Genomic DNA, 21639 nt, shown 5'->3' with positions numbered 1-21639 from the left:
AAATTGATTACTATTTTTGTTTTTAGGTTCAATGATCCTACCTGCAATTCGCCAACGAAGCAAAACAACGCCGATCCTGTAACGAATGGAGCAATGAACAGCAACTTTGCTCATAGTTCTCCAATCATGAACAAGAATGGCGTTCAGTTCAACGTCAGCCCTTCAAAGTCAAATGCCGAAGACTCCAAGTACAAAGGCTCTTATGGCAGTGTTGCCAAATCGCCCAGCTTCAATCTGCGCTCAGCCACGCTCCCAAGAAATGGATACGGCTCGAACCCAGTCAATCAAAATGTCAACCCAGACAGATATAGCTCACAGTACAATAATCAAGAACATTGCGTAAACCTAAAAGTAGTACAGATCGGCTTTGGTTCGGACCAATATCCGAAAGGTATCAGCAACGGAGTCAACGAAAGTCTGGAAAGAAGATTCCAAGATAGGTACAAACCCAATAACTACAATCAACAAACGCACTACCACAACTCAAATTACAACAGTACAGAGAGATCTCCTAGTAGCGACAGCATTAACCATAACTACTGTTCAAATGATATGCAAAACATCATGAAGGAAACTGCAACACTTGAGGAACTGTCCGACCTCCTCAAATACGCTGATGATTCTGATATTGTTGAAGACAAACTCATAATGAACAAAAAGAACTTGTCTCAGTCGAAATCAGCAAACAATAACATCATAAATGGAAATAAAACTAACTACGCAAATAATGGTTCGAACGTATCCATCAGTGGATTGTCAAATGTTGCAAGTTCCGGGTACCAAAGCATCGCTACATACAGCCAAAGTTCTAGTCCCATCGAAAACACAAATCATCTGCATCAGCCATACGAAAATGGCGGTCAACCGATGAGCCGCTACTCGCAGCTAAATTACCAAAAACAGAGAGATAAACAGTATTACGATAGCAAAAATGAAAAATTCTATCCAAAGAGTCCAGTGCAACAGAAAATTGAATACGATATTCAGAAATATGGCATACAGAATTTTACTACAGCTGAAAACACGCAAACAAACACGAACGTTAATTCAAAGATAGGTCCTTTAGTATTCACAAATCCCGTCTACAACATGGAAGACAGTCGTACACCTCAAGAGAAGAAAAAGAATAATGAAAACAGAAATTCAAAGCGTTGTCCTTGTGGCTCATCCAGTTCATCCATAGATGAGGAGGGTTTGAGCACAGACAACGTAGAGACAAACTCAGAAGAGGGTTCTACAAATTTTAACGACGACACAAGAAACTATGACCAACAAAACCGTAATAATACCCACCGAAAACTTACCAGAGATAATTGTAATTATGATGATATGTATCAGATGAGTAATCATAGTCATTCTCCAAGGATGAGGGATGATGAATCGTCAAGCAATTCGCCGAGCTTGAGAAAAAGCAGTAAGACGCGAATGCCCAGGACAAATCCTATGCTTTCATACTCCACTAATCAAAATCAGCTGAACTTGAAACATTTCGGTCAAAGGGGGGAGTCGTTGTACGAAAGTAAGCCTCATCACATTTCAACTGACTCTGGTTACCCGATGAGTCGATCTGATTCCAACGTGGAAGAAGTCAACAAAGAAATGTACAGGTTACAGATATCCCGAAGTCAGAAGGCGCTATTCAATATGGAGAATAAGAATAATTCTCCAGAAAAGTACAATGTGACGGAAAATTCGATTCCCGAGACGAATTATCCTCTGGACAGGACGTACTCCGGGGCGAAGGTGTCAAGTAGTAGGGTGAATGAGGATTTGGAGAGGCATCAAGAGTATTATGGCGTTCGGGATGGAAGACGAGAGTCTCCTCAGGGAGTGTTTAGTCGCGAGTCTCAGTCGAGTGAGGCGAGTGAACGAGCGCCTTTGAGAGAGAGAGAGGTGGCCGGCCGCGACAAGCTACAAAGGCGGCTGAGCTTGGAATCCGCCCGAGAGCTCACAGATAGTTCCGATGAGGTGGAAGACACACTGTACAGTACAACGGGAAGAAGACGCACGTCAAAGCATCACAGGACTATTGAACAGGTGTGTAAATTAGCAATGTTGACTAAAACTAAGTTTAAATCCAGTAGCAAGGTAACCAATGAGTTTACGCAAGAATTTATAAAAATACATTGTTGTATTTCAGTACGAACGAGAAATCGAGAGGCTAAAGTGTTCAGTAGAGCTACTTCGTGGAAGATTACCGGCGGAGCCTGGTCAGGATCACACAGATGCAAAGATGAAGGCTATAATTTCAAGGTAAAATAAAATGATAACACAACTAAGTCAATTTATATTCAGAATTCAAGTCAGTGGTTAACAATATTTTCCACTATTTCAGGTTGATCTGCGTAGAAGAGGAACTGCGACGGGAGCAACGCAAAATGGCCGCCGCTCTGTCACACAAGCAACGAGTAATCGAGGCTCAAGAACACCGTATTGCAGCCTTAGATGAGGCCAACACCAGGCTACTGTCGGCTCTGGTACATTTGCAGCAGCGAGCCCCGCACCCCGCGCCCCCGCATACCCCCTCGTCGAACCACACGCAACATTCACACCAAGAACTACAGATATAAGTCTGATTTTTGCATACGATTGAGCAAACGACCAAACGAAATAGAAGACCTAGTTGGTCAGGTAACAGGTTACGTAGTCTTATCTCGTTGAAACCGCATGATGCCTTGGGTCTCAGAGTTTATTGATATGCATGCAGGTATGCATCATTAAACTTGTTACATACCTTTAAAATAAAAATAAAGGAACATCAGCGATACGGAACCGTAACAATAGCCGTGTTGTATTTGAGCCTTACACGTCACTGTGATGTTATCAGACTGCATACATACCTAAATACAAAAGGTATTGGCTCTTTAAATCGTTGTGAATATGGTGTTCATTGTCGAGCTATGCAAATACATATAAACTGTCTACTTCGTGTGTTGACTTAGCTATCAACTTCAAAGGCTATTTTATTCTTATATAATCTTATTTACTGCTCTCTTAGAACTATCGATTTAAGTAGAGCTGAAGCACAAATCGTTTAACTAATGTATTGTATAGAATCGTATCTACTTTCTTGTTAATTGATATAATGAATTTGATGTTTTATTATTATTTTCATTCGCAATGCACAATAATTTATCGATCGAAGCACTATGCTTATGACGTTGTAATATTTTATGCATTTTCTATCTCTCTTATTGCAATATTACGGTTATTTTATTAAGAGGCAAATATTTATTATGATAAAAGTTTTCTAACAAACCTTGTATGTAGATCACATTTGTTCGTTCTGCCATTTATCTTTAACTTTGTTATATTGTTTCTTTAGTTTTAAATGGAGATGCTTTAATGACAGTAACATTTCGTTATGTATCAGTATTCTTGATTAAACTGGATAGTGTTCGCGTCAGATCGCGTCGGCAAAGTTTGTTTTCTGTAATGATACCAAAGACGATTGAATATCCCTTAGTGTAGAGTTGTAGTGGACTCTACGAACCACTGCTCTGTAGCACTAGAGTTGTAATAAAGTAAAACGTTATAGATTTTATAATAATAATGTAAGACTTGTATAAAATTATACTAGGCGCTACGTTAAGTCAATGTGGTATGAAATTAAAAAATATTTTGAATACCTGTGGAGTATTATATGGATTAACGGTAGTAATGTAAAAGTCGTTAACAACCCAATTGGACACTGGCTGGACATTTGTTGAACAAATCGAAATCATTTATCATCGATGTAATATGGTTGGCGAATTGAAATTTAACATTATATTCTGAAACTGCTAAATTTCAGTGAATCTAATTTTAAGCCATAAATTTATGTAAATATACCTGTGTAGGTATATTATGTTATTCTTATCACATTAAATTATGGATTACGTATTCACGACTTTCATTTGTATCAAATTAATTATAACCCTAATAGGAACAATGACACTAAAACAAAACATTATCTAAGATTGAAACTTTAATTGAAAACAAAAAGACATACACAGACAATACATTTTCATTCTTGAGGTTCGATTCCAGCTGGCAAACAACAATACCTTTTTCTGGCCAAATTAAATTTGCGTTCTGCTGTTTCTTTGGTACTGTACGGGTGCATAATTTGCAAGTCTTCTATGCGTCCGAATAAATATGAAAAATATATCTCACGGAACTTTTTGTCGGGGAACTGAGCTTGGTACATGGTAGGCCACATCAAATTATTTACTCTTGCTAGCGATCTAAATAACGCTAATCTGTATTTGTACGTGTACTTTTTGAATTTCTCATTTAAATCGAGTTTGTGCACCCAGGTCGTGTGTCCGGAATATGTCGGGTCTTTAGGCGGAGATACATGGCCGTAGCCCTTTGAGTCCAGCAACTGGAACATCTGCCAGTACATTGTGCTCTTGCGTATCATTTCTGACTTTTGACTTACAGTGTACGGGCCGTTTATTCGTTGCCGCATCCATTCTTTTAACTCTGGCACTAGATGAATATCTGGCAGCCGCGCTGCTACATTCACGCGCCTCATCAGCCGCAGAGCACATTTCAAATAATCTTCGGGTTTAGGGTTTTGACCCAAACATGTTGTTGAGGAACGTTTAGTTTTTTTCTTCTTTTTATCTTTCTTATCTTTAACTGTGCCATCATCCACATGTAGCATGCTGTCAGTGTCCCATAACTTTTTGAATTCCCTTTCAACGTGCAACCGCTTTTGGTCTAAGTCGTATATCGTTTCGTAATTGAATTTGAAGGGCATGTGTTTTGTTGGCTTTTGGAAAAACTGTAAATCATCGATCGGGAATGTGCCTTCATTTCCATAGTCGTAAAAGTGCTCGCAATAACATTTGCTACCTTTTACATACTCGAAAACTTGGTCTTGCCATTTCTTTACGCAATCGCAAGGATCGGGTTTCGGCGGCGGCGGTCTGGCGCGGAAACCGCAGTGAATGTTGATGTATTCGCCGTTCAAGTATCTGTACCCTCCATGTATGAGTTCGCCAATCGGGGGCAATATAGACACACTGCCAAGTACAAACACTGACTTGCCTAGTACTTGATAGACACCAGTGATCACATACTGCGAGTTCCACATGCCAGTGCTAGGAGCTACAGGTTTTCTTCGGCGCACAGACTTTTTGCGATTAGTCACACTGATGCCGTAAGTCTTTTTTACTTCGGTGACACATAGCTTTGAACCTCTCATTCGGCGATGGCTCGTTCTAGTCACTGTTTTCATTGCGAGTGTGGTGATGGATGAGTAGGGTTCAATATTCATGACCCCAGCAAGTTTGTCGCAGTATGATCGTGGCAACCTTTTCTTCGGAGGCGGTGGTGGTGGCGGGGGTGGAGGCGGCTTCGGGATCGGTGGTTCTTCCTCATAAGGTTCGTTCAGGTCGTCCAAATTTGGTAAAGGCGCCGGGCGAGGTCGCTTCTTCGTGGGGGGCTCATACAAAACTGCAATCATCTTTTGCAAATATGGCGAGGCTAGTGGTGGTTCCGGTTTAGGTTTGGGTTTTGGAGCTTTCGGTTTCTCTTGTTGGTCAGGACGAAATCTTTCTTTAAGCAAAGTGATCAAATTGTCAAGCCCTAGATACAGGATACCTGACAGCATAAGCCTGGCGTTTAAACAGTAAGAGCCTCGTTTACCGTCGATGTTGTGGCCATACGTCATCGCAAACAGCTGGGCGAGCATGACTTTAGGATCGTCACGGCCTAAATAGAGGCAATTCATAAGGTCAATGTTATTGGGTCGAGGGTACAGGCCCAACTCACGCATCAATTTAGCTGTTCGTACAGGACGTCCTTCTAATAGATCTTGATAGATTGAAAACTCTAAGGCGTCTAAAGCTGTTCTTTGAGGTACACTAAGAGCCTGGTACCAGATGGGGCCGATGGATTTTTTGATGTTGTTGAATATAATTTTGTCCTTCTGTTTTCGGTATTCTTTGAGCTCTTCCATGAATACTTGTCGCTCGCGCATCTTGCCCGCGTATACGATCTGCATGCGGCGGTTGGCGCGCTCCTCGTGGCTGGTCTCCGGGCCATATTTATGAACCATTATTGCACGTGAACTAAAAACCTCGTGATGATAGCAAGGAAATAATCACAAACGCATACAATTTGATTAAACTTCGATAAACTGCAATTTAGAAAAAAATATTTACTCAGTAAAAAGTCAACCAGACATCTATTTTTATATTTTTTTATGTTTAAATTATTTCTTTTTAATTTTCAAAAAGGTCTTAATTCATAAAATGACTGAACTCTACAATTTACAGAGTACACTGACATCTATCGCCAAGTAGTTGTATGAAATGTAGAGCACACTCCGTCTCTGCATAAAAAAAAATGTATTTAGCCTAGTAATAAATATAACATTGTTGACATTTGTAAAATTTCTGTAAAATCTTATTTATGGGTATAAATAAAATAAACTAAGCAAATATTTCAAGGAAGTAAGATTTGCTAATAACACTATTTACATTGAGTAACTACCGCCATCTATGTGCGAGTAGCCATACTAGCCACTTTATGAACCAATTGTTTTTCAGTGAGAACGAAGTATTTCATGAAGTATTACAAATACTTCTTTCTTCGTTCGTTCTTTAGTGTAAAACGCAGTGGTTAGCTATTATTTTATTACTACCTACCTTTATAATGCTTATTGCATAACTTGATCTTTCCTTAACGCATAGCAATCCCGAATTACTACGGTAACAAAGTTCTAACTAGGTAACGTTCTTTTGATTGATGTGTTTACTGCACTAATATTTTTTCATTAAAATCGACTGATTCAAATTGGAATACCAAAAAAGCGCTTACATTATTCAACAGCTACAATTGAATTATTCAGACAATATTTCCAAACAGTTACCAATCCAGAATCCCGTAGTATTCCAAAATAATGTATTATTTCCCCAAAATTAGCGTATAACGGTGTATGTTTTGTTAGTCATGCGCACAGTGACGCGCTCCCGATCAGCTGGCAAAACTCGGCCGGTCGAAGACCTGGGGTGAACGCTCTCGTCTATCACCTGAGCAAGTTATGCTGCTCATTCATACGCTCTGGCGAATCGATCTCAATAAATTTAAAACACATTTCCGGGAATCATTCAGCGTGGACCAGCTAAATGTTAATGCTAAGTCGATCGTGTGAGCAGTGACGATGAATGGAGATGGACGTAACTGTACGCGGTCGTTAGAGGCGATTGAACCGTTGGTTTAAAGGACATATTATGGTATAGGTAAGGTAAGGTAAGGAAATATATTATAGGTAAGTCCGGCGTCATAATTTCGAAAATAATATTGTAGTAATCAAATTATTTTTTTATGGAATGGTGGATTGACTTTATTGTCATTATCGTATTATGATACTTATCTGTGTAAACTAAACAGTCAGTTAATAACTTTAAAAGCAAAAAACGATGTAATTTCGCTGGTTTATTATCAACAAGAAGGTATTATTACTAGCAACGGAATATGTTTACCAAGTTTTCCAAATAACACCAATAAAAATTATAATTACTTAGTTCCTACTTTACATCCACTACATATATTTGGATAATGACTACTGTAAAACATTTAAACAAAAATTAAGCTTTGTTTGGTTTGTAATTGCGCCTACATTGTATGTACAGTGATTCACTGGGTTCAAGTAGGTGTCAACGAGCCAGCGCTCCCGAAGCCCAAAGACTCTACATTCCACAAACGCGCATGACTCATTAAGTCACATTAAATTCAATTAAACAGATTCTTGTATTGGGTTATTGTTGAGATTATCAAGCTTATGTTTTGGATTTGAACACCACTAACTTTTTTGTAAATACTCTAACATTTTTAATACACGAGTGTAAACATAATATTTTTTGTTCATAACTAACCTACTAAATTAGCAGTGCTATTGTTACAATACCACAAACAATCATATTTGAAACGAAAATTAGCACAACGTGAATTGACTATAATTACTGTCGTGCTATCAAATAAAATGTTATTTCTACAGGATATTAGAAACATTTGAATGAGGTATAAATCCATACAGGTTTATCTTCACTTGTTTTAAATACTTCCAAAGATGTTTAGAAACACTCATATCTTCATTTCAGGTTCATTATTATTCTATTACATTGTTGTGATTGATTTCTTAGATCAATTTCACAAGTTTCTAGTCCAAGCCTCTTGCCACTAAAGAAATAAAACTAATGGGTTGATACATAGAGTCAATTTTAAATTCTATTCAAGGTACCATCACACTTTCCCAATCAATGCAAATGTACAATCTTAATTAGCGATTACTAATTATAGCTTGGAGAGGATTACTTCGTTGCATTTCCGCTGGCTAACTTACAGCACCCATTCGAATCTAGACTTTCTTAGTTCCGCCGAACGTGAGATGTGTATCTACAGACCGCCTAGCTCAGAGGTGCCAAACCTATGGCTATAAAGAACTTGGTCTTCTTCAAAAAGGCTACTTAAATAATTATGAATCTCATCATACTGAATTTCGTCTATATACATATACATACACAGACATAGCCATCTCAGTTTTGAGCCATGTCCGCTTGAGTCCCAGATGGCATTCATTAATGTCATAACAATTGATTATCTATTGTGTCTAGATTCGCGGGCCTTGAAGGATTAAAAGCTGTTTTAGATAGCACGAATATTCACGCTCGCGGATTTGACGAATTCCAGCCTCCCGAACAAGTCGGTTCTTACCGAAAAGTCATCATTACCATAGACTTATTATAACTACATATTAGCATATCTACTCGTACAAATTATAATAAACAAACGATAATTATTCCAAACGAATGATAGACTAGCCTTAATTCGTGTCCGTGTTGCGTGATGTTTCTTGTAGTTTGACTTTCTAGAATATAAAGAAATGAAATTATTGTTGAACCTTTTTTTGTGCATAATGAATCGATAATTATACATTTCATATTGAATCGATCTTAGATTGCTTGATAGGAATTTAAATTAGAGAATGCCATATTTCATTTAGGTCAGAATACCCGGGGGCATGCGGTTAGGCAGGCAGTGTGGTTGTTGGTAAAGGATATTGCGCTGATTTGAATTTTGTAAGTATCCTACCTAAAAATAAACCATATGCTTGCCTCTGAGTTAAATTTAATCATAAAGAACCTACGTAACCTTACTAACTTTCAACTTTACTAAACAGCATGATCGTAACGGTTCGTTCGATTGTTTCAGCCAAATGACGTCCACAGCTGGATAAGCCTTCTATTCTCCAAGGTGTTATAGTTAACACAAATTTTTAGGTACACATACATATTATACCTATTTATGACTATTATAAAAGCTTCTAAGGCTCCCCATCCCTGGCCTAACTCATGAGCGTTCACTTTCCACGTGCAAGGAAGTATCTGCAGCCACTTTCACTCCATTCAAGATCACCGTTCCGCCTCGCGCTGCGCCGGCGCAGACAATCGCTGAACCTATTGTCTGTTGATACGATTGCAATTTCGTTATTATTGCTTTATTGGATGAATGGGAAAATCTTTGTCTCAGATCATCATTTCCGTTTAGAGCGTGACGCTCGCTTTGCTTGTCATTTTACCTTTATTCGCGTATTTTGATATAAATACCGTAACGTAAACCATATTTGATTCAAAAAATCTTAATTTTTTCAGTTGAAGACTTGCAGTCTTTCATTTAACTATATTACCAATAGAGTTTGTGGTTAATAAGAGCGGTACAATGTCTGGATTTGTTTAATTGAAAGGATATAAGCTAAAATTTAAACATCTGCTTTCGTTCTTTACAGCAAACCCCATGGTACCATGGGTTACCTACCTAGTAGTACATGCGCATGACCTCTACCAAAGGCCGTGGCGAAAGAATCTTCCAACTTTGGTACAGACGACAGCTAAATACTGTGGTATCTTTGTAATATAGGCTCTATTTTGGCACAAAAATGTTTAGTCTGGTGTGATTTACTTCAATAACACATTTGGGTGTACATACTTTTCACTGTTGAATAATTGAAAAACATTACGTCTTCGTGGACAATACGAGTAAGTACCGTCTGTATGATATGTAACGTATCATCTTGTAAAGCTACGAACATAAATGCTCTACGCAGCTTCGTCCATCACAAGGTATAAGAGTAATACACACAGGTAATACCAATGTGCGAGAAGCAAAGGAAAGTTATCTGCACTCTACGAAAGTGCTTTGATGGATGTACTGAAAGTTACTCTCCAAGACTATTGAACTATAAAATATTGTACTGTACTAGACAACTTGAGCACGAAGCTATTTACCCAGCATAATACATATAAGAAGTTTGAATTGCATCAAAGTGCTACCCACTTGGTATATTCATCTCTATCAAAGCTAAGATGGACTTATCATAGAATCGATTTTACAGGAGTCTGAAGATGGATATTAATAGATCATGCATAAAAAGATAGTTTTAATTGATGACGTTATTATTACGTAATTTATCAATAAAAAAATATCACTAAAGTGTGTGATGGGACTTGTAAAATTTTGTTTGGTTCAAAAACTTTTTACTGTAACATGAAAACTTCCTATTCTATATAGCAGTATAATTAAAAACCACGCGCGACCAACAGACGATGCAATTAATATAACTAAGCACCCATTAACTTTTTTTACGAAGATCAAGGCGCCTTCAGCTTCCATTCCCTAAGTGGAGTTTCAGGGGGCATTTCCCCAAAGGGGTCATTGACCGCACTCTTATCTAGCGTGCATGTGAGTATTCACGTGTCGCTCGTGCGCATGTGTGCGTGCGCCTGCGTCGCGGTATCGTATGTACTTGCATTGTAAGATGCACATTATTATGCAACGATCATTGTGGAACGGATAAGCATTATTGAAAACGTTTTAAAAATAGCATTGAGACTTATTTGTGGGGTTCGTGCTTACTATAGACAGCTCATTGTATAAATACACGCGGTGTAATGTTGATTTAGTACCATGTTTGATGCATGCAGTGAAATAGGGGAAGGGTTTTATTATAATGTTAAATTATACGTAGTTTGTATTAAGAGCTCAAGAATGGACAAAACTCTACAACTTTGTATAGCTTTGTTATTTAATTTGCAGCAATATTTTTTATTACCAATCAAAATATTTTAGTCTGCAGAGGCCCACATAGACATTTTCTATTTAGGTGTTTACAAACCCATTGGGAATTAGTTCAACTTCCTTATACGTTTTACTAATAATCTAACTAGAAAGTGGGAAACAGTGTCTGGTCTATGGCAATACGAACAATCCTAATTAATGGTGAGTGCTTTATCTGCGGAAATAGTCGGTGAAAACAGCTAGAAACTCAACATGAAAGACAAACCTTGGCCATGAAAAAACTATGTGTCGGAGTAGTTAATTTTCACTGAATGGTGCTGTAAAATATTACTGAAATAGCAACTATCTGAGTCCTTCTATAATAAAAAAAATACTGAAAATTGGACTTGAAATTGCTTTGCGTTTCCCCGAAAAAAATCTATAACTCTATCATACTAGTTATGTTATCTGTGATGGGTATATCAAGTATGAAGCTAAAACGCATTTCTTAACTATTTAGGATATTCTATTTATATTTCCTGGGGTAGATTTAGATTCAAATTCTAGTTGTTTTGGGTGTTTTTAGTTTTATAATAAATAATAGGTAATTTTCAAAATTATTTTATATTAGGTAATATGTCTTAGTTGCAAATTTAACTCTATTCAATTACCGTTGTTTCAGAAATCTTGAAATACCCTAGCAATAACTTTTTTGTAGTAGAAAAACTAATGCATAATGTTAATCTAATTAAAGACTGGAATTGTATTTACTTAACACCATAAATAAAAGCAATAAAGACTACCGCCTAGCTTAAAGGGAGGAACGCGACGACAAGATTGTATCCTTTGACAAATAGTCCCTGAAAAGGGAAGAGAGCGATGCCCAAATTTTGGGTGAACAACCTCTTAATGCTTGCCGGAGACACTTTATTTTTACCGTACCAGCGTACGTTTGAACTGAAATATCAATAGAAAATTTTATTAACTCTCAGAATTTGTTTATAGATACAAGGCCACCCACGCCCTAAAACCAAAATAGACGCCGCATTGTTTCATAGTGAACGTCGGAAAATTTACAATCGAATTTCTGAGCTCGGTGTTACTAGTTTTATAGCTTAGGTAGCACGTATTACATTGATTTTAGTTTAGGGTCAATATCCAGAAAACTAAGGGCAGCATTTTCACAGTTTTCATATTGATGTACCATTTTCTCTTAATATTTTCAGTAAGTATGACCTTGGTAGACATAAAGGTCATGTCTAGTCTAAGTTTAATTATATTAATTTGGTATACAGTGGTTAATATTGGCAATTGGAATAGTCACGTTTGAAGAGTGGAAAGCATTACAAGTGTACTAGCTATTTCTGATGCCAAGGAAACAGAGCTAACGTCATTTGTTTTCGTTGAATGACACATCCCAACACGGCCCATTCGGTCGTCGAACACAACGAAAATACCGAAACGTTATCGCTATCAGCGTCTAATTATAGCGGGCCAAGAACCGCTGTTGCTCGAGTCAAGGGTACGTTCACTCCTCCCAAGTTCAAAGGTCACGGAGGTCAGGGTTGAAACTGAAATATTCGGAAACGAGACCAGACGAATTGTCTGTACGATCCGCCTTTTGTCTTTATGCGAAGCCGGTATATTACAAAGAGAACCTTGAACCCATCGGAATTGTGAACTTTGCTGTGGTTAGGCACGTGTATGAACTTTGCTATAGCTAAGTCCTCCCACAGGATCACAGGCTCATTTTAAATGTAAATCTTAAAAATGTCTCTACATTTTCAAATTTCAGCAGGTCTATAAATCCGTCTACGTCAATTAACGTCTCCTAGTTGTCCAATTTATCCAGCCTCGACGTTCTGGCGATCGGTAAATCATTACTCAGAAAATAGTGACATTTTACAATGGTTTTCCGGTTATGCGCTATCTAGGTGTGCGTGTGGGCGTGAACCCGCGGGAAGATATTACAGGGTGCATACATGTGCGTTATTGAGGAAGTGTGCGTGCAGGATCACGTTACAGCTGAAACTCGGGGCGCCTGCCGAAAAGTGCGGTCGACGACCCGGTCAGGAGCACGGCCGTATACGCCGACTGAACAGTTTCAATCCATTGTCTATGGAGTGCGGATATACCAAAAATAATATTTTTGTGTTGTTAGAGGTAAGTTTAATATATTAAATGCTTTGAGTTTATATACATACAATGATTGGAAAAGTGTTTAGTTTTATTTCTTTCAGGAGCAGTTGGTTCGAGAAAATATTGATGATTAAGATTAATCATTAAATGAGATTTGTAACTGAAAACTATCTCATCATGAATTTTACATTCCAAAAATACATTTAGATATGCTCTACTCGTACATAATTAAAAAATTATACTCGTTAAGATTACAAAACTATCACTTCATAGCAAATACATTTTTGCAAAGGTACTAAATAACCACGACCTTGGTAACCTTGTAAGACAGTAAAACTAAGTAATTTCTTATGCAATTATTTATTATGCATGTAACACTACTAACACAACCACATGTATCACATCACATATAAACCTCATATTATTATTTATTTCCGACACAGCCAGTATCAAGTTTACCGCGCGTAGTACACGGCCCGGTGATATATTTGGTGACATTGAACCGAGTCCATTGCCAACGACCTCGCTCCTCGGGAAGCTCGGTTTGCGTAATCGCTCCTGCGTAGTACTGCCTCGTCATACTCATGGCACGCGTTTACTGCAAGGAATTCCTTATAGGACGATAAAGTATCACAGTTCTTTTATTAAGTTTTTATTTTTGCCGATTTCGGTTTGGAGGAATGTATTTGTTATCAGTTATGTTTGTCGGTTGTAGAGGTGAACCCTGAGGTAAAAAAATATTGAATTGTGGTCTTATTAAATTAGGATTTGTATAATTATTTTCACCGCATTTGATATTTTTAAGAATTTTGCACCTTACTGATTTGTAATTTGTTAATAACAATCTAATTGTTATAATTAGATAGGTATTGCATCAATAGTGCAAATTATTGTGAAATTCATGATTCGTTTTATCGAAAAGAAAACCATTTAGAAAAATTAAACTTCTCTACTTTGAACCCAAGCTGAATAATTAAAATAAAAAAAATCGTTGTGATTCATATTATTTGATTTTACAATTAAGTTTAGAAAGAAACCTCATAACTTAGTAATATCATTTTTTTTAATGCTTAAATAAAAGATTACTTGGAGTACCTAGTAATTGGTAGAGCAAAACACTTGATACTGTTTAAATTGTCTTATAATTACTACGTACATACATAGAGACAGCTCTCGTAGTAAAATATAGCGTACATTAAGAACTAAATGGTAACCTTAACATAACTTATAGCTGAGTTTAATCCAAAGTTCTATGCAACGAAAGGATTAAGTGTAGCGCTCTACCACGGTAAGTGGGCTCTGTGCTATAACTTAGCTAAGTTACTGCTCGTTGAAGCTTTCTCAATCTGGGTTTCGCAGATTAAGTTTAGTTCTACTTACTATTAATTCATTTTTCACCAAGTAATAGGGTATTAATGCGATTGGTAGCTGAAGCATTCACATTAACGATTAGAGAAGAATAAGCTCTATTATTTTCAGGAAAATTAAATCAAGATTTTAAATACTCGTAGTCTCTATAAATATGTTGTGATAGTCTTTGCTATGTAATGTTTGATTTATTTAAGTGACTTTTTCTTGTCTCTAAAGATCTATTAAAAAAAAGAAAAAAAAATGTTTATTTAGTACCACAATAAAAGCAATAAAACATAATATTGATAGAAGTTATACAATAATGTTAACTACTGTTTTAAGGGTCAGCTAATACGTTGATAAGAAAAAGGAAAAGGTCAATGGCCTGGGCAAGCGCGAGCTGATGGTAATGATCTTGATCGATGGTCAACAATGATAACATTATCTGTGTATCTTTGGCTTTGCTATCATTATTTACTATGCTATAATCGATCGATTTTCTTTATACGATTGATAATCGCTATACTTATAGAGTTGTTTGTCTTGATTGATCTATGAATGGGAAACCCTTTTATTTATTTATTCTTTCATTCCATATAGTTGGTACATAAGGAAAATTCCTTTTGAATAAAAGGAAGTTAAAGTTTAAAGATATTTTAGATTATTTCAATAAATACTTACTTATATTTATTTAAAAACATGACTCTAAACATATTATGAAAATGCAGCGCGGGCCCTGTAGTTTGTTTTTAATTTTCAATGATATTAATTAATACATATAATTATACATATTGCTACTTGGTGGTTGTTGTAACAGCAAAAATAATGATTAGGGCATTAACAGTATTTTTTATTATTTACTGAATGCAGTGCTTAAAGGCAGTATTATAATTGATTATGAACAAAATTATGTCAGAACGAGTCAAATGCCGCAATCAGTCAAAAGAAAGCTCGAAGTAATAAAATAAAAAAGTACAACCATCTGCCGCTCCACAAACCAAATGACACTTCTTGGAATGATCGTAATTTGCAACATTGCGAAATTATGTATACTGATAATTGCGTTCCGTTCGAATGTAAAGATAAAAAAGCCAACGAACTTCTGTGGAAATTGGAACGGAAGGTTTTCCGGAAAAGAAATAACTAAATTAAATTCGCATTAAGTTTTGTATTACTAATGCAAGATACTGAAAATTCAGTCAAATTGCAATCCATTTTTATTTTTTTATACTATTCAATCTAGTTACTCTGCAAACAATGTGAGTTACGGTGACGCTGACATGTGATAAAAAGGCAAATAAAAAAAACTTTAAAGTAGGTTTTAAAATGGTGTTTGTAAGTGTTTGACTTTGTGTACGAGCTGTTTAATTTACCACTATCGGTGCAAACAACACGGTTTCAATTTCGATATCAAATTGCCAGAGAGCACGTGACGGTAGTGAAACAATCAGCATGGTCTATTGTAAACTGTGGTCCTTCGTCGGGCTACGGGACAGGATTAACAAGCTACCCGCAAACTAACTCTATTGGACCACGATTTACTCAACCGTATTTCTGTCGCCTCAATGGTTTGTCTACTCACAGTCTTATGAATGCCCATTTTGAGGATATACAAATGATATTTACATAAACGCCTCTAATTTTACAAAAAAATACAGTCTTCAATCACCAAGCGGGTCTAGTAGAGAGGTAGAGATGATATTAATATGTTTACTTTACTAATTTTATTGTTACTGTAATAATATGCAACTTTATATTAAAATCTGATAGGAGATATTAAAAAAATCTAAAATACATCTATCACATTTTTATATCCACACCACAATCATTACAGTGGCTAAAAGTGAGTCAATAGCACCGGTACGCCACCGGTAGTACGCAGCAGTGTGCCGGCTGCCAAGCACTGTTATTTGTAAACTAGCCTGAGGTCATTTGAGACCATAGCGGCTCTTCGTCAACAACAGTCGCGTTGTTCAAGGTCCCGCCCTGCGCCGCACTTGCCTAGCCGACTCGCGTACTTTCACTATCGCCGACCACCGCAACTCGCACCTCACCTTACTCGACGGCCAAATCACGTGTCTCTATCGCTAGCTGACTATCGGCTCACTCATATGCCCGGAGCATTCCACCGCATTATAATGTCCTGGCAAATAATGCGCCATGTGAAAGTTTATTGCGCAATTTCAGGGGTCAACGGACTCTACTTTTTGCAAGATGACTCCCCTCGGCTTCCTTTGTATTCGTGATTGACGTTCGGATATCAGTTTTAGATGCGTGTATTGTTGCTAAGTAAAAGCTAGGATCATATTGCAAAATACTTTCTTGGAAGAAAATACTTACTTCCGGGTTCTGCACTGCAAAATGTTTTGCTACGAGATAGTCATAATTTTCAGAATTATTTTACTATAAAATGTGCCCTATTCTAAAACCGTAATTAATCTGCCAAATCTAAAAAAAGCAGGTCTACATGTCATGCTTATTAGAACCCTCCTTTCGTATTCAAAAAGCATCAAGCTAAAAGGCTACTTTGACATCAAGCAAAAAGCAAAATAACGCCAATATTTTGAATTTCGGCTGATAAAAGGAAGGGTTTCTGTCTGTCGGGCGAAATGAAATTTTCATTAGGCTGGAGCCAAGACCTTTGAGTGGGTATGTACCTATGTGTGCGGTTAAATCGCGTGAAGAAAGCGTCGTCGGGTCGTGTTGCGGGTCTGGCTCCCGGAGGAAGGGTCCCGGAGGATCCTGGCGGGGTACGCGGCAGTGTGCCGGTCAGTCACCGCTCTGCCGGCGCGCCGCGCGCTCGCTGTCGTTGTTGTCGCGTGCGCCTTTCGCGACTTTGACTTGACACCTCTTATGCTCTCTGTTGCCCTGGTAGTCCTGGTACTCCACGTCCTGTGTATGAACTCGTGACGTGATCTTGGTCTCCCAAAGTGCACCCTGAGATTGTGAACGTTTTGTGTGTGAGAGTGACTTGCGAAGGATTGTTTTTGCAAAGGATTTTTTGGGGAATGCAATTGAGAACCCCCTGCCGCTGAACTGTTCAACGTTTTAAACAAGTAAATAATGATTTTCTAAATTATTTATCAATTATACTTTACTTCCTGTTTGCTATTTTTATTCGCTAATTAAATTGTTAATTTTAAAACGATCACGTTTCCTCTTTAAGAATTTTTTGAAGGTTGAAGAAAGAAAAGTTTACATTGAAAATAGCTTACGAAACCCTTTACACCACTTGATAATGTGGTCCTAAACCTATTTCAGGCGACAGAGAAGTCATAAAAAATTCCGACGGAGAAAAAGTTTTCCCAGACTTCCTTTGTAGAAAGGTACAAAAATACGTAGATGTTAATACCAGCTGTTATTTACTGCTAAACAAAAGTTATGCTTACTCTAACTAGTAGGTATTTTAGTTTTAAATTATAGGAATTATAGGTTGAGTGACATTTGGGAGAGAATACCATATGGTATTAAGTTCACCCTTTTTAGTTATTCTACGTGCATTCAAGTTATAAGTAAATATTTTAATAATAAACGCATTATGTATTTCATATTCAATCATTTTTTATGCATTTATTCAACAGGAAAATTGGATATGTCAGTTTATCGGAAGTAAGACTGACTTCATGTACCTATCAAGACTGAAATATTTTTTTAAATGAAGAACATTTCTAATTATTTTCACCTTAACATCTATCATCAAAAATATTATTATGGCGTCGACAGTACGAGTACCTCAAATTAAATCTTAATTCTGTAATGTACATACATTAAGTGTATCATGGACCCAAAATTCCCAATAAAATCAATCGTCTTACTGTCACATCCACCACTAGGATTTGCGATATGTCTTCCACATTCTAGAAAATATCTAGCTATTAAGTATGTAAGTTTTGCGTCACCTTTACTTACAATTCCTTTACAGTTAGGAAAAATCCTGAAAAAAAATGATTTAAATCCATTGAAAAGCTTGCCTGGATCTGAAAATAATATTTAAAAGACGCAGAACTTGTGTGGGCTCTTTTAACAATGAGTGGACGTCAAACTTCATTATTTTGAGTGCAACAAGAAACTAGACAATACGTCATACTTTTTACACTTTACATTGTAAGAATTTTATATAAATACCTAATAATAGTTTTCCTGAGATGCACTAAAATTCAGAGCAAAGGTCAACGGTTTCCGGGAATATTAAAATAAACGCTTAAATAGTAACGTAGAGTCGTGACGTAATATGTAGGAGTTAATTCAGCCAATGTCAGTGACATTCGATGGTATGTCTGTTGCTACTCGCGTGAACCTAATCATTTAAAAAAAACTCTTGCACTTTTCTTCTATGAGAAAAAAAGTTAAGTTACATATTTATTACACAAAAAACCTATCGCATCTGGGGTGTAAAACGCTTTTTGATATAATTCATTCATGTGTGGTGATAGAATTAATTCCTAAGTTAGTTGACCTTGAGTTTATATGGGTGGGGCTTGAAGGTTTTTTTAAAATTAAATTAGTAGGGAAATGTCATTTTAAACTACTGTTTAACGCGTGTGTAACTTTTCATTAGTAAAGAGGTTTATTTCCATACATACTTTAATGAAATGTTAGTAAAAATGTACAAAATATATAAATAAACATCATCATTATATCATCTATGGATTGGGACAGCTAAGCTACCTACTCGTACATCCAATATCGAAATCGATTCTAAATTGCAATTTTATTGGTCTGCAGGTGCCACCCGCCTTACCTTCGCTCCCATCCCGTAGCGATGAGAAATAAAGGCTGAAGGGTTACAACTTCTTAGTGGTCTACAAATAAAAATGTAAGTATCACTGTTCTCTATACGCTTTATAGTTAACCCTTGTCAAAGGGCAGCTGGTCAAATGTAGGGTGTGCACTGATACTCACGAATAATAATAATTTTACTAAGTAGGTAAGTAAGGCTTTAAATGGATTTAAGATGAAATTGTGTACACTTAAAAAAAAAAGCTCGAAATGATAAGATTGCATTAGAAATAAGAATTCTCTCAAGGTATTGAAAGAGCTCTAAAAATATCTTAATAAGATTTAAATAAAAATGTCTCAGATAAAGAGTGGGTGTTGCTTCGGAGTAAGATTTGCAATGAAATCTATAATAATGTGCAATATTAAAAAAATACTTTACAACTTTAGTAAAATTAGCTCTACATTGCAAAAGCTTCCATTATGATCTTGACCTTTACAGCAAACTTTTTTCATAAAAAAATCTCAACATTACACTAGTCGTTGTACAGTTTGGTAGATTAAAATGTCGCGTGGTTCTTTATTTAATTTGAAATGAACAAGCAGAAACGTACCTTATTCGTTGTGTGATTGATAGAGACGTAGACATAGTCCATTCAGTGCTCGCTCCTCTTTCCCCGCCGCGCTCCCCTACCTCAATTTAGTCATATTAATGGACAGCTGATGTTATTTAAAATATCATTAATAATATTAATTGAGAGATAAGAGAGACCAATTAAATACATAATGTAATTAACTGAATTTGATTGTAATTAAAAAAAAACAGTTCAGTATTCTTAAAGACAGGCAGGTAAATAAAGTATTTTTTCTTAATTTTGTATATATTCATGTTATGTGTCGTTTAATAAGTATACATGTATCACAGTGAAATAATAGTTTAAAATGTCAATTATGTACTTATACATTAGTTATAAAATCTGTCTAAGTGTTAACTAAATAAACAAACACTAATCATTGGGTTAATTTGATGCTAGGTATCACAAGTAGAGCATTCCTATTCTAAAATTTTATTAGCGAACTGTTCCGTACTGCATGTTCTCAATTTTAGAAATTAGTTAAGCTATAAATGTGTTTTAAACAAAATTGTTCCGCGAAGCCATTAGTAGTTATGTATGTATGTCGGTTGCATGTCAGTTTTGAGTTATTAGCTTTGGTGTTAAGACGCATAATCGTGTGCTATGCACTGGCTTATTGTTGCGGGAATAATGCACTGGTAGTAGTTTACGAGGTCTTTCACCGGCCGCTAATATAGGTCAGTTAGATTAGCAATGCTCCCGCGCCTACAACTATTCGCACTCGAATAAAATGGTTAATTTATTCATTTGTCACATTAGCCGGTACACAGTAGTAGGTTCGCTGCTCGTTTAATATTTATTGAAAAAGCTGTTTATTTACCTTGTCTCTTCTTGTCTTGGATCTTGTAAGATTATCTGTCAATCATAGTTAAATCCTCAGATCATAGAAGGGAATAGATGTGAAACGGGGGCGTGGCGCGTGTCTCCGCGATATGCCCAGAAACGAACATCGGCCGCGTAGCTAGGTTAGTCGCGATTCAGTCGTACTAAGGAAATGTTCTCCGATATTTTGGATAATGCGTCGTTACGTGCAATAAAACAAGTGAAACGAAGAACTACAGGAACAATGGAGTCATTTACTACATGTAAGTATTGCAAATCCATTGGTATTTTGCTTATAAATAAAAAAAACTAAACATTTTTACTAACGAATTCAGTGCCGTAACAGTTACTGCGATATCGCAATCAGTGGTGATAAAAATTCTAACACACTTGTACATTGACGATTTAGTTAGCAACCACTTTATGTCATGCTCAACTACTGCGCAATGTATTTAATTTCTTCCGATATCCACTGTCGTGTGAAAATACACAGTACGGCCGCATGTGCCGGTCGTAACATAGTGCCGTGCTCGTGTTCTAATGCGGTTTCCTATTATCGATAAATAGAAGTAAATTATAATTTTCTATTTTGTAATTTTAAATAAAAAAATTATGTGTTACTTGCGATTATAAGATTTTACAAAAAGAAAAATAACAGTAGAAGTAATTAGTAACTGTCAACTATGTGATTACTATAAGAGCTAGTTGAAAGCCTAATATAGGCATTATTTTTGATAAACATATGCGGTACGCAGATCGCCATAATTAAAAAGTAAATGCGTGATAGTAGTTAATAATAACGTATAATAATAAAAAGGTTTTCATACATAAGCATTTTGTGAAATCAGTTTCGAGCCTTGCCCCTAGCGATTTAAAGTATCGATATCTTGTCGACTCCATTTTATCTTTGTTCTCTCACTAGCGTTTT

At 36.5% G+C, this 21639-nt stretch overlaps 2 protein-coding genes across 3 annotated transcripts in view; both read left to right on the top strand.

Moving 5' to 3' along the window:
* Positions 1 to 3882, top strand: part of LOC135080602 (ras GTPase-activating protein raskol) — a 149100-nt gene extending 145218 nt beyond the window's left edge. Inside the window, exons 18-20 of the mRNA XM_063975279.1 lie at positions 27 to 2037; positions 2141 to 2253; positions 2336 to 3882. Of these exons, the coding sequence (XP_063831349.1) occupies positions 27 to 2037; positions 2141 to 2253; positions 2336 to 2570 (2359 nt within the window). The 3' untranslated portion in view covers positions 2571 to 3882. The remainder of the gene's footprint in view (positions 1 to 26; positions 2038 to 2140; positions 2254 to 2335) is intronic.
* A 13450-nt stretch (positions 3883 to 17332) lies between these two features.
* Positions 17333 to 21639, top strand: part of LOC135080537 (hormone receptor 4) — a 112865-nt gene continuing 108558 nt past the window's right edge. For both annotated transcript variants that reach the window (XM_063975233.1, XM_063975224.1), the window contains exons 1-2: positions 17333 to 17594; positions 19264 to 19354. The gene's annotated coding sequence lies outside the window, so the exon portion shown is untranslated. The remainder of the gene's footprint in view (positions 17595 to 19263; positions 19355 to 21639) is intronic.

Source organism: Ostrinia nubilalis, chromosome 2, assembly GCF_963855985.1.
Source record: "Ostrinia nubilalis chromosome 2, ilOstNubi1.1, whole genome shotgun sequence".
Lineage (NCBI taxonomy): Eukaryota > Metazoa > Arthropoda > Insecta > Lepidoptera > Crambidae > Ostrinia > Ostrinia nubilalis.
Note: the sequence above shows the minus strand (reverse complement) of the source record. Positions and strands in the feature narration are given on the sequence as shown.